The 14,205-nt window shown below is 36.3% G+C and overlaps 1 protein-coding gene across 1 annotated transcript in view; it reads right to left on the reverse strand.

Annotated features, from left to right (window-relative positions):
- Positions 1 to 14,205, reverse strand: part of CABCOCO1 (ciliary associated calcium binding coiled-coil 1) — a 54,825-nt gene that overhangs the window by 38,665 nt on the left and 1,955 nt on the right. Inside the window, exons 2-4 of the mRNA XM_026069943.1 lie at positions 7,943 to 8,052; positions 5,169 to 5,338; positions 1,817 to 1,961 (exon numbers count right to left, since the gene is read on the reverse strand). Coding sequence (XP_025925728.1) covers positions 1,817 to 1,961; positions 5,169 to 5,338; positions 7,943 to 8,052 — 425 coding nt within the window. The remainder of the gene's footprint in view (positions 1 to 1,816; positions 1,962 to 5,168; positions 5,339 to 7,942; positions 8,053 to 14,205) is intronic.

Below are 14,205 nucleotides of genomic sequence, written 5' to 3' on the forward strand. Positions count from 1 at the left end.
AAAAGCGTGCTGATTCAGTTCTTTTTTAGAAGAAAAATATTCAAATGACTGAAATAATGGATTGCATAAACTGGATATATATGATAAACTCCAGTGTATGTTTAAATATTCATGAATTTGTAACAGCATGTACTTGTTACAAGTTGAGCAGAATCTGAACATAAAGTCACACATCTGATGGCCAGAATAATATCTGCTGATAAAGTCTTGTGGCCTGATTGTATTCCCATTAATACTWCAGTGGTAGTAGGACAGAGCATCTAACGTCTTTGACCAAATCCTTGCAACTGTGAAGGACTTACTTCATGGACAAGATCTCTAACAACAGATAATTTACCCAAGAACCATAGAGATCTTATTTGGAAAGAACATTTGTTCCATATACATATATAAAAGACACAGACGGGAAAGGAGAAGTTAAATTGAGTGAGACATCTTAATGCCAAGTTTCATTTAAGTTTAGGGCTAATACTTGGCAGGATATTGGTTTGCCTTGACTACAGAAATCTGAGATTTAAAGAGATGTTCTCATTTCATATCAGGAAGAACCTGAAGTTCATTATATTTTCCACTAAAAAGATACAAAAAAAAAAAAAAAAAAAAAGAGCAGGGAAAACAGAGAGACAAACTTTATAGCCCAGAGAAATCACCTGGGATGGGTTTAAACACTCAGTCTGAAACTGTGAGTGCCCTAAACCAGGAGGCAATTAGCCGTTGTAATATTTCTGTCTGTCTTCAAGAGGAAACACTTTTCTACATCCAAGAAAACACTCTCAAACACTTTTTGATGTGTTAAACTTTTCCTAGCAAAAGAAAAGTCAGAAAATTCCCAACAATTCTACAATATGGATCAATCATGACATCATGATCTTCCTAAATTTTTATGTCTGTCTGCCACAAACTCTCTCCCTCTAGCACTACCATTCAGGTGAGGAAATGGGCTGAATGGGTATACATCTAGCATAGTACATAAGCATACATTAGAATAGCGTCTTTTCCATTTTCCATCTCTTCTTGCCCCCGGCACACGAGTGATACAACAGCTTGAGAAGCATTCTGTCCATCGTGTACTGGAAACAGTGGTATACGGGTATAGCCACTGTTAGGACTATGACATGTTCAGTGGAGAAAAGTCTGTATACTTCACTGTATAGTCAAGACTTTATACAGAGATACATGATAGGCTACTACCCAACTCTCATTTTTTCCTAAGATAAGTAATTTAATTACTGCTGTTTGCATCTCTTCTTGCATCTCTTTAAAAACTGAGACCTGTCAAGAGACTTCTTCATGTAGATGCTGAATTTTTGATGACTTTGAAATGCAATCATTTTTATGACTTATACTGATTTGCCATAGCCATAATTCTGTAAAGTGGCGCTAAAGTTGTCCACGACAGCTGGAAAGGCTACGAAAATACTTATAGACATGACCTAAGCTTTTATTCAACTAGAATCTATAAGTAGAATGTTTTAAAAGCAAATCAAGAGCATTCTCTATACACTACCCTCTCCCCTTTCCCTTAAATCATCCAGGAAAAACAAAACAAAAACAAAACACAAACCAGGAAGAATCTTTTCAGCATAATCTTACATTGAGATAAACTTCCAGTCTAAATTTTGAATTTCCTCAGCTTTGACATCTGAGGCCAGATCTTTACTGCTACTTGTGTATTTTTCCTTTTTAAAGTTTGGTGTGTCCAGCATGTTGGTACAGCATGAACATATCCAACTAAATAATTTTAACTTACTTTATCAGCAGACTTCCTGCAGTGTTAAATTATTAGAATAAGAAATAACTGATCCTGGGGAAATACCTGATATTCAAGTAATCAATGACTGCTTTGGCTTGCTCAACACTGAAGAAATCCAAGCCACCACTTCCTTCTGAATGAGTTCCTCCTATTCCAGCCATTTTTCTTCCAAGTTCTTTTATGTTATCGACTAAGGTCATATGTTTGTCTGCAAAGTAATCCAGAAGGACAAAAACTAAGTATAAATCTGACAGATTTTGTTTAGCACACTGTAATTATAAGACTTCTTAAAGTTTAAGAAGTTACATTATGAGTCACGAAGAAACTTAAAAAGAGCAGTCAAACATTTTTGCCTTTTGCCATTATTCTTATCAATAAAATGTGTGTTAACATTCCATCACAAAATCACTGATGGAGCCTCATAATGTAAGGATCACAATGATGGATGTATACGATGCTACAGGTTGATCCTTTACATATTCAGAGATAACTATAGGCAGAATAACAGGTAAATTTGAGGTGTATAGTATGATTACCTTTAAAATAAATCTACTGTTGTTTATGAATTGTAAAAGACTGTCCTTCTGACCCTGTCCCTTGCAACATAAACCAGTAATACAGAAACAGATATTAAAAAGGGTAACCACTATTTTTTTAAAGTGCTTACAGTCATAATTAATTAAATTGAATTATACTTAATATTCTGCATGCATCATCAAACAGTGGGAGATTTTTGCAAGCCTGAAGTAGCTAATTACTTCATATTTCCACTCTTGAAATCAAAGCCAAATGCCAAACCAGCCTGGAACTAAAATTTAAATTGTTTTCATAAACTGGCTTGACAAAGAGGAAAATATCATAGCATTTGTTGAACCTTCTGTTTAAAACAAGAGGTTTCATCTTTCTGATTTGTATTCAGTGTGTGCTATCACTAGGACTATGGTGAAATCAGAAAAAAAAAGAGTTAAGAACACGATTTACTTGTTCAAGTCTCAAAAAACTAGAGTAGAAAATGGGGAAATATCTACCAGTGGTGAAATAGATTTCTTTTTCTTATTGCTTTAATTCTCTACTGATCTGCTCCTTGGTTCTTTGTACAGAAAACAAATTAAAAAACTTWCAAGATTCCGATCTTTACATTTTTGCCCTTTAGTGGTACAGCAATCAAAACCCTGAAAATTTCACCTTTGTTTTCCATAACAGAGGCAACACAATATAAATAACCATAACGGAAGAAGCAAGAAAGAAATACAGAGAATGTGGAAGAAACAGAAGAGAAACCACAGGAAATGAGAAAGAGTAATAGAACCAGAAATGTCACAGCTAGTGGCGAAGTCAAGTCAGAGAACAAGATCATGAGTAGCCACAAGATCCAGTCCCAGTTCCTTTCTCCAAATTTTCTCTTTCCTCTGCCTGACTGATTTTCAGTCCCAATTGCGTCTCTCAGGAAGTYTGTCATAGCACTTCTGTGAGGTAGGACAGGAGCACATTACCTTCAACGTATAGAAGGTAAACCAAATCACAGAAATAATTCATCCTGACTTCGTAGCTGTTATCCTGTTCCATTTTCTTCCCAAGAAATCCTTGTCCAGGCAGCAAAGATTCTTTGGCTCTCCATCTGTTTCTCTTCACCCAATCAACCACAGCCTCTGACTTTCTAAATCTCAATTTTCCTCTCTCCTTTACCGGTCTCAAATGAGCTTCCACTTCCCTCCTTGACTAAACTCATTCTTCCTGTTCCATATTGTTATTGCTATTATGTTCAAATCAGCTTACTCTTCCAGGTTGCTTGGGTCCAGCGTAGGGAAGGGAAAGGAAACGGTCATTAAAATTATAGAAGATAATGGCTTTTTGCTGTTACTTGCAATGTTCGGCCTTGCAGCTTGCACCAGCTGAGAACAATAATTACAAGGAATTTCATCTCAGCCCTGGGCTACAGCATGCCTTATAAGATGGATTATTTGGGAAATTTAGCTGTGAAAAAAATCTAAGAAGTCTCTAGTAAGCATTTACAAACTGCATTTTCTTTCCCCAAAAGCCATGTATCCTAGCCAAATCTGAATGGATTTTCACAGGACAGCAAAAAGTAAATTCACAATCCTTGCTTTACTTCAAAGCATAGGGGTATTAGAACTGTTAAAAAGGCATGCCAGGATCATTTCACATGCACAAAATAATTTTTTTTTCCATTGCTTCTGGCTGGAAGCCCGTTTAACTGTTTTAGTTTAAACTTGTATGTAAAAATTAAGCTGAGGCAGACCCTGCCATGGAAAATTTCAGCTTAAAGAGTTAAAGTTTGGCAAAGCTTTATGCAACTAAGACCATATTCCTGAAAAACGTCAGTCAGCTTTAATAATCAGTTGTGCTATCATCCTGTCTGGTACACAAGCATTACACATAGTCTAATAAAACTGATTTCTGACATGTTTCCGTTCTCCTCCATTGTTGCACTAACACAGTTAGCATATGCTAAGATACTTTCTCATTGGAGGCAGGAAAGACAACTGGAATTCCAGTGATCATAAAGCACGTACAAGTTCTGTCAAAATTCCAAGTCAAAAAGCCCTTGAATTAAATCACAACAAAAGAATATAACCTCTATTATGAGTTTGATTTTAAATATTCATCCTTCCTTTTGAATGGAACCACTGAATCCTCTCACTCTTCCTCTGGGATGGACTTTTCTTGACATACTCACCTTCAAAGTGAATGTTAAGTAAGCATCGTGATCTCTGAAAAGGGCTTTTGAGAGGATGCTGCTACAATTTTTATGGCTATTTTGCTCCCACTAGATCAAAGATATATATTTTGCTGCAAATTTCTTCAGAGCCACAGGAGCTATGGTCCTTTTATTGTTGTTTTTCATCTTTGGCAGCGATGCCAGTTTACTTCCTTCACCAGTCTTTAGTTAACCTATATATTTTGTGCCAGAAGTGCAGTATTTGGCATACAGAAAGCTGCCTAAGAGTTCACCTCCAAGGATAAAATAAATGTAATTCACCCGCTGTAATGCTACAAGATGTACTGAATATCTCAAACAGCAGAGAAATGTGCCTAAGGCTAGAGTGAGTCAGTCACTGAGAGAGCTGGAATTGGAATTTAAGAGTTCCCTGCTCTCACTCTACTGTAATTACTTATTTTACCACAGCAATGATAAGGTCTATTCAGGGCCTGGCCCTCTCACACCATGTATTGTACAAAGAACAAGGAAAATTCTGCTAAAGAGACTACACTCCCCTCTAACCAAGCTGAAGAATTATTATCAGGTACAAGTTATAGCGTGCCAACATTCAAGAGGAAAAATAAATAATTTTATGATTACTTGTAATTAAAAATCATTCCATTAAAATGACTGGAAGACATTCTTGCCTTCCAATTCAGATATTTTTATTTTATAATTTTTAATTATACCTACCACTGAGGTTCTCCAACAGGAAATTTAACAGACCCATGAATCCTGTGAGCTGTGTAAGACTGAAGTTCATTTCTTTAGCCCACCAAAATCCCGAGGTGTAATAATCTAGCAAAATAGCTTCCTTCAGAGATGTTTTTAATTGTTTAAAATTCAGGAATTCTTCCAGCTTTCTAATGAGAAATAGCAGAGAGTAAAATACTGAAATTAAAAAACAATTATAGATTCCAAAGATTAACTTAGCCTGCTTGCAATTATATGTATATTTCTGGAATTTAGCTACATCATTTTCTAGATACAAGAGTTCATGATCAGAAGACAAACTGCCAACTGGAAAAAATAAACAAATACCTACAGCTTTTCAACAGGTGCTATTTAAATGTCAAAATATGATCAATGAATTAACAAAAATGAGAGAGAAAAAAATCAAAGAGAAATACACTGAAAAAACAAGAGAAAAATCAGTATTTGTTCAGGGAGTGGGCTGTAGAATGAAATGTGACAGTTAGTCCCACTTTCTACTACCACTCTTTCTCTCTTATTGATACATGTTTACAATATTAAAAAGTGATCTTGTTTCTGTTTAACATTTCTTTTTCATGTACCCTCTGAAGAAAAATTATATTTGAAAATTCATGCAAATAATACAATATAAGATTACTGAAACACCTAAATTATTTAGATGTTGAAATTCCACTTTCATAATGGTTTAGACTTTTATGAAAGAGTTTCATCCTGTTTTATTGGCACRCTCTGGAAATTTTTCACTAAATTTAAAAAGCAATGATTAGAGAAAAATACATTCCCCTTAGGGAGACCGTGCTGTTGCCAACATATTTACCTATCCTCTATCCAAACAYAGAATTAATAATGTCTTTTATTATTGTATGAACTTTTCTACCTAAAGAGATTATAGGGGATCAGGTCCAGGACTTCAGTTTGCAGTTCTTGCCATATAACTTCAGCTGCATTTCAGATAGTTAAATTTTGCATTAAAGCAGTCCCTGGCTTCTTAACTATACCTGATRATATGGGTGCCAGTTGTGGTTACAGTTTCTCCTCCCCTATAAAAGGGCTAAACCTTTTTTTTCCCCTGCTTCTTATTCCTCCCTAATAAAAAGCATTAATCTCAGACCTACTGATAGGCAACTGTCAGTTTTTTAGGATTTTCACCAAACCAATAGAAATATATTGTCAAATAAGATGAAAGCTTTTTTAAAATTAAAGGCTCAATAGCTAACAAAGTAAAAAGCATAATCCAATCAGTCTTGTTTAAAACATGTATTCCTTTGTTCTGACAAATTTGTGCAGCTGTACAACGCAAGACACTTAACTGTGTACTGAAATAGAGGTGGACTGTGGCCAACTGAACTTGCCACGGTTTGAAATAGTCCATATCCTCTCTTTCTGAAGCTTCTGCCAACTCTGTGTTTTTATAATCAGAACTTTAAAAGGATTTAGATTTTTCTGGTGCTGCTAACAATGCCAGTACTCATCTTTTCAATATTCTGTAAGGCATACTACTGACAACTGTATCTATAAATGATTGGGAAATGATGGGTGCTTTAGATTTCTTCATTACTTTGATTGCTATTTCCTCCGTCATGAAAGGTGCTCAAATGCTACAGAGATGAACAGCTGTATAAAACACCAAGACATACAGGAACACAGGACATTAAAATTCTCTTACTGAATCAGATTATCTATTCTGGTTTTCTATCCCTACCTGCAGCCTTCAAACTGCTCGTGTATAAAAATGATGCGCTGTGGTGAACTAACGAAATTGCATGGATCTAAAACGCCTATAGTGCATAAAATACCCCACAAACATCCTCTTTTCAGTTAGATGTAGTATATACTTTACGATCCATTTGTGCAGTGTTTGTGTGTATGTATATATGTGATCAGCTGAGACTAAGAAAAAACATATGATCTTTCAGTGTTTTCCTTTTTAATATTGATGAGAAAATTTAACAGGAAATTGTGTCATTAAACAAATTTTAGATTCTAGTGAGTTCTATGCTTCTGTCTCCGGTAAAGTGGGAGGCCTATCATGGAAGAGAAAGGAGTAAGTGAAAAAAATTCTTTCACCTTTCTATTATTTGATATGGAGAAACTCCCTTTCCAGTTTTCTTAAAAAAAAATCCCATCAACATTTCATTTATTCTGAAGGACAGAGTGTTTGTTTTGGGTATTTTCCCCAAAAGTAGTTAAGAGTACCAGAATTTGCTAGTGGAGACAAGTGCTCCTAAATTATTTCAGCGCTTCTGAAAATCCCATTCTTAAAATAAAAGTATAGAGTTTTCATACTTAAATGTCTCAGGCTGTATTCCCGGCCTCCTAAATTTAGCTATTACTACTATTACTTGCAATAACAAGACAGTATTGCTAAAAGAAAGACAACATGGGCTTACCTCACAAATCTTTGGCTGCCTCCTTTTTTCCCCAGTGTACCCTAATGGCTACCTACTAATACCTTCCTAAAGGTCTTTGAAATTTTAAAACCTTTCTGATCTTTTTAGTCTCACATGTTACAGTACAGATTTACACAATACTAAATGTTTTAGCARGATCCTGAGATAAATGCATTTCTTCAAGAAATCCTATCTTTCACAAAATTTATTAAATCATGAGTGATTCAACTGACAATCAATTAAGGACCAACATCACAACCATCACAACAGAAATCTACAAATGCTCTACAATTTTTATTTCACTATTATTTCTAATTAGTTCTAAGCAATTTTAGTTCTAGCACWGTTATCATTGTCACTTACTTTTGAACTCCTTCTATATTCTCTTCTGACAAAGCACTAATTTGGGAAGGAGAAAGAAATGTCCATTGAATAATCTTTCCATCTTTGGTATCCTGATCTTGCTCTTCTTCCTACACACATATAATGAATATAATTGTAAAAGGTTTATTTTATTATACCAGTAACTTGCCTAAATTACATTTTGATTTCTAGGATGTACAGAAGGAATTAATTCAACAAATACAAGAAATTGAATGCAGCTATGATTAAATGTCAGCAACACAAACCCTAACACATTTTTGCCTAGAGAAAAGCAAGGGAGATGCATGGAAAACTGTATTTTTCTCTTAAATTCATGTGGGAATATAGTGACATATTATGTGCAGCACAAGATTAAATACATTTGTAAATAAAAAGAATAAAAATATACAGGTGCAGAAAATCCATGAATCTAGATTTGACCGACACGATGCCAAATTGCACGGTAACTAAATTTTAAAATCAATTTCTGCTTAAGATATTATGAGCACACATACACAATACCATACTATTTGCTCTCCACCCTGGACTTCTTGATCACATTTTAGAAATTTGATGTTTACACTTTTTTTCCCAAAACAAAGAAAGTCCAAGATGTTTGCCGCAATACAATGATATACAGACAAGAACATGACATGATTTTTTCAGGGAAGGTCTATGTATTTGTAATACAGAAGGCAGTTCCTTATAGGAAATACTAGAATGTACATGTAACCAGGCATAATAAAAGCAACATGAACAGGTAATGCAATCGTCTTACTAAATAAAATGTGATAAAATGTTCTTTTTTGTGTGTGTGTCACAGACCAAGCACACGTAGTGAAACATTTGATCATGGACTCCAGAAAGAAATCCATGAAAGAAACAAAACAGTATATAAATAACTGTTTTACAGCATTTTTAATAGTTTTTTTAATAGAATTATATAGAATATTTAGGCAATGAAGTAAGATGCCACAGCACAATATAAAATCATCATCTGTAAAGATACTCAACATTACACTTAACAACTATCAAATAATCTCTATGCTGTTAAAATCATGTGCTGCTGATAATGGTTATCAGTAGTTAGTTCAGATGAACCCATTATGTTCAAGGTGCAATCCCAAGGAAAGCCACACAATGTATAGCATCATTTTAGCAACTCTTGAGTCCTCCTGCAAGTTTCAAGGTATTATATAACAAGGGAAACAACTCAAAAGCGTTACAAAGTTTTAAAAAAGGAACTGATCTCACCAAATCCTTGTATCCAAGTCGGGACTTTACAGTCCAGATGGGTGGACTACTAGATGAATGAAAAACTGGCTGGTTCACCAGGCTCAAAGGATAGATCCCCTGACAAACCTCTGTGGTTAGCAGTTAATGGTTTGTACTCTACCTGGAAACTGGTTACAAGGGAAGTTCCTCAGGGGTTTATCAGGGGATCTAGCCTGTTTAATTCCTTTACCCTGGACTTGGAGAAGATGGAACATGCCCTTGTCAAGTTGAGGACTATACCAAAGTGGAGGGTGCAGTCAATATCCTCAAGGGCACGACCGCCATGCAGAGGTACCCAGACAGGCTGGAGGAATGGGACAACAGGAACCTCATGAAATTCAACAATTCCCGTAAAGGACCTGAGGGTCTTAGTGGAGAATAGGCTAAACACAAGCCAGCAGTGTGCCCTGTTAGCAGCAAAGGCTAACAGCATCCTGAGCCAGGTCAATGGGAGCACAGCCAGTAGATCTAGGGAAGAGACTATCCCCCTTTACTCAGCACTTGTTAGACCATGTGCAGAAACATACTGTGTCCACCTACATAGGCCTCCAGTACAGGAAAGATGTAGATAAACTTGAGCAGGTTCAGTGGAGGGCTACCAAGACAGTCAGGAAGCTACAGCACATGATCCAGGAGAGGCTAAGAGAAGGGCCTGTTTAACCTGGAGAAAAGCCGGATCTGGGGAACCTAACAGCAGCCTTTGAGTCCTAAAGAGGAATTTGCTGAGAAGACACAGGCAGACTCTTTACAGAGGTGCATGGYGGGACGACAAGAGACAATGGTCACACACTGACACGGTTCTGACTGCRGACAGGGAAAAATACTTCACTATGAGGATAATTAGGCATTGAAACAGGTCACCCAGAAAGGTGGAAGAATCTCCATCCCTGAAGATTTAAGACTCAGCTGGACAAAGCCCGGAGCAGCTTGGTCTGAAATCAGTGTTGGCTTAACTTTGAGGAGGCAGTTGGACTAACTGATCTCCCAAAGACCCCTTCCAGCCTAATGAGTCTGACTCTAACAGGCCTGAGATGTTTCTGTACTAGGACACAAAAATGGGTAAAACCTGAACACTGAAACCTGTGCTCATAGCAGGTACATTTTTGCATCTATGGGTCAAGAAAAAGGATTCCATGGCCAAGGAGGTATAGCAAGATGAAGCATGCAGAATAAGGTTTTTAGCTCAGCTACAGAGAGAAGTGGAAGATTTCCTTATGTGAGCTAAGTTTTGAGACTGAGTACTACTGTTCTGGGCTGATAACCAGCTAACTCTAGCATTGGTCAAGGAGACAGCAGAGCCCCCAAATAAAGTTACACTGCTCCCCCTGCTGCTGCCGAACTGCCAGAAGACACACTTAAGCTTTTTGGGGCCAGCTGAATTATACCACTGGAGACTGATGAAACAGGACTGACAGTAACAAAGAACATTGGACTTAGTGGACAGACTATTTTCTTCTTTACTAACCACTGGAGTACTTTCACATGTACTTTAATATGAAAAATTATTGTTCCCAACTGTAAAGTCAGTCTCAGACACAATGTCTCACCAGAACAAAAGGAATGAAGTAAATGAAGGCTTCCTTCAGAGTTAGTAGCATGACATTAGTTTGCTTTTGTTTTTAATAGCAGTAATTCATGCAGCATGAAAAGAAATACTTCTACAACAGTAATATTGATATAATTGAAGCTGCATGCCCCAGTTAGAAAAATAAACAAGTAGCTCAATGTACTAAAATTATGTAATTATTGAAAGACAGTTTTGATTAATTAGTAAAAATATTAATGCTTTCCTGAAGGGACCAGTGGTGTTACAAATTGATTGAACAACGGATTCTTTAGAAGCAGTGAAAGCCAAAATTAAAAGAATAACTGTTATTGATGTTTCAGAAATTGAGTTAATGGCAATTATTTCCTTCTTTCAGAAAGTCCAATATATAGGCTACTTTATGATGTCTTTTTACACCATTATATAAATAGTATATTACTCGTCAGGCAGTCAACATCTTACTGACTCTAGTTTGTAAGGCAATACATTAACATTATACAGGGATCATCCCAAATGGACTTCATCAGTATGGCATGAGGAATTTAGCAATGTATCAGAAAGAAAAGCATAAGAAAGTTCAAGGCATAATGTTTTTGTTCTGATCAAGCTTTCTTCCAGCTTCTCCTCTGTGCTTATAAGCCAGTTGTAAGCGCGGAAGAGGCAGAGGGCCTGGAAGGCTGAGCAAGAACGAAGTCCCCCCCCAAGCACGCTGCTAACCACCAGTAACTACGCTCCTTCACCAGGCCAGATCACAGCGGTAGTCCTGTAAAGTAGAGGTGCATGAAAAATCTTTTTTTTCCCCACTTACTATGTCTTTTGCTCTAAAGAACAGGTTACTAAGCAAAAAGTTAAACATTCTGGAAAGCTACTTTTTACCTGAACTCCCAAGAATTTATACAAACGAATTCCTCACTGTTTCTTCAAAGGTATCAGGCAAAGTTTATCATGCAAGAAAAAGCTTCTCAAAAACAGTATTTTCTCTTGCCTCCAGTATGCACCTGGCTAGCTATTGTCTGAAGCTTCCTAACCTACATGATATCGACTCAACACGCTGGCACTAAGGCTCATCTTGTTCTCTGAATTACAAATAGCAACAAGGACTTTCTGAAAAATTTGCTAAAGTCTTAGGATAATAATGCAGTTGTATTATACCAATATATTAAACCATATAAGATTACATGAACTTATTTAAAATAACTCCAGGTACTTTTCACACGGTCACCTACAATTTCTTTCAACACATTTAAAGATCCTTTGGCATTGGAAACAGAGTCTTTAACACAAACTTAAGTTTTCAGTTTAAATTTAAAAGATAGTTGAGCTATTGCAACTAAATATTGCAGATAAGGCTCTGTAACTTGAAATTGCATCTCAAAATCCAAGAGTTTACATGTCAAGGTGAAAGCTTAATTTGGAACAAACTTTCGTCACCTAGTATCTGTAACTATATTCATAGTAGCGACACAATGCCCCGATATATTGCTAATGTTCATAATAAAGTCAGATTTATGGCATCACTGCCCACTGTAAGTGCAGATATCAAATAATAAGAAATATGGTTCCAAATGACTGATGAGTAATTACGGGAGGGAAAATACATTATTTAGAACATTAATTTTTAAAACTATGTTTTTTAATTTAAATAAGTAGTGTATGTCCACAAATCATTTGAAAGATTCCATATTGGTGGAAAGTTTCTGTTCAGGCAGGAAAAAAGAAACAAAATGCTTGTAACTATTTTGATTAAATACTGTTTTGTCTTTAGATTGCTGTCTTTAACCAGTATCAAAAATTCAGAGTGCCTGTATTTCCGTTAACAAAATTATTTTATATACATGTTCAACTGATGTCAAAGAATTTACCTTTCATTTTACTGTTAACAGCAGTGACTGACTGAGGCAATCCAAGGTGATTTATTCTGGTAACACTACCTTCACTGTGTTGGCGGGCGGGAGCAGAGAAGCCTCTGCTTTCTCCTGATATACACTGTCAGCAATAGACTTAACCTATTTAAATACAGACTACTGCTAGAGAATTATCTGTTGTTTCACATTTTGTTTTCCTTTAAATAACTTGTAGCTGTTCTGAATGTATAACATGTTTCTAGTTGTTCAATRTATCACTACAAAAGCTTTGGGCACCAACGGTATCAAATCAAAATATCAAATCAATATTCTAAAACAAAAGAACAATATCTTCCTTTAATCTCTCAGCCAGCATTTATAAATCACTATGAAATAAATAATTTTAACAGAAGAGTGATATGATTAAATAGCAAAAATCTCCGAGTTCTAAGGAGGATTGGGGGGAAGAGGAAGGACCTCTCCGAAAAAAACCCAAAAAACAAAACAACTCCCCCCCCCCAAAAAAAACCCAAAAAACAAAAAAACAAAAAACCAACCCTCCCAAACCAACCAAACACCACCACCACCACAAGTCATCCCTGGCTGGAAAACATCCCACTAGCTGCAATATTGGCACAGGCCTTTTCCAGAGTGGCACAAGCTTGAAACACGTCAACAGAAACTAGTGCCAATGTTCTTGAAGGGCAATAAGCTTGCGCTTTGGGGTGAGACCTCTGCTTTGGCTCAAGATACGACTTATTTCCATTTGTTTGAAACTACAACAACATGCTTTGCAAAATCACGAGTGCCTTCAAAATATATTCACACAGGAATAGCTTACCAGCCATCGCAATTTATGTCAAATACCTGAGGTGTAAAGAACCTGAGAGCCTCCTGTCCGCACTCCACCAGGGAAAYGGGGCTGGACTAAACTCTGTGCCACCGCAGCCAGGTTGCTTCCGGCACCTGAGCTCGTTCATTTAAAGCTGCCTCAGCTCCTGTTCTCTGACCGATACCGCGACTGCGGTACAGACATTTCCCAAAACATTGTCACAAATCAGTTACAACTTTAATGGGAATGCAAAACATCAACACAGGCTGCTATTTGTATTATTATATGCATGTTGTTATTAAACTAACTGTGAAATATCTCAGCATAGGCAGAAAATCTAGAAGCTGTTTACCGAAACAGTTTAGACAGAAAGAGAAAACCATTCACTGCTCCTGTTTGTTTAGAGAAGGCCCACTTGTCCACTCCCACAGTGGGAAGTTAAAATCAATAGTTGCTATTTTTAGTCATATTTCCCTTGCTATCAAATAAATAAAGAAATAAACAAAAATAGTAACACTAATTGCAATTACATTCAAAACAGAAATGAGCAGATACCTATTTGGAAGGGAAACTTTCAGAGGACAATTATAAACAACAGAAGCTGATGGTGTCTTTTTAATAATAAAATATACTCAAAAAACTCATACAATCCAAGTGCCAAGATTTATGGATGACTAAATATATTGTGAAATTGAACTTTACTAATATGAATGTTTTCACAGCTGCAAACTACTTATTCAAAAAAGTTTCCAAAAATGAAGCAGCA

Source organism: Apteryx rowi, unplaced genomic scaffold (genome assembly GCF_003343035.1).
Source record: "Apteryx rowi isolate R43461 unplaced genomic scaffold, aptRow1 scaffold_30, whole genome shotgun sequence".
NCBI classification, from domain to species: domain Eukaryota; kingdom Metazoa; phylum Chordata; class Aves; order Apterygiformes; family Apterygidae; genus Apteryx; species Apteryx rowi.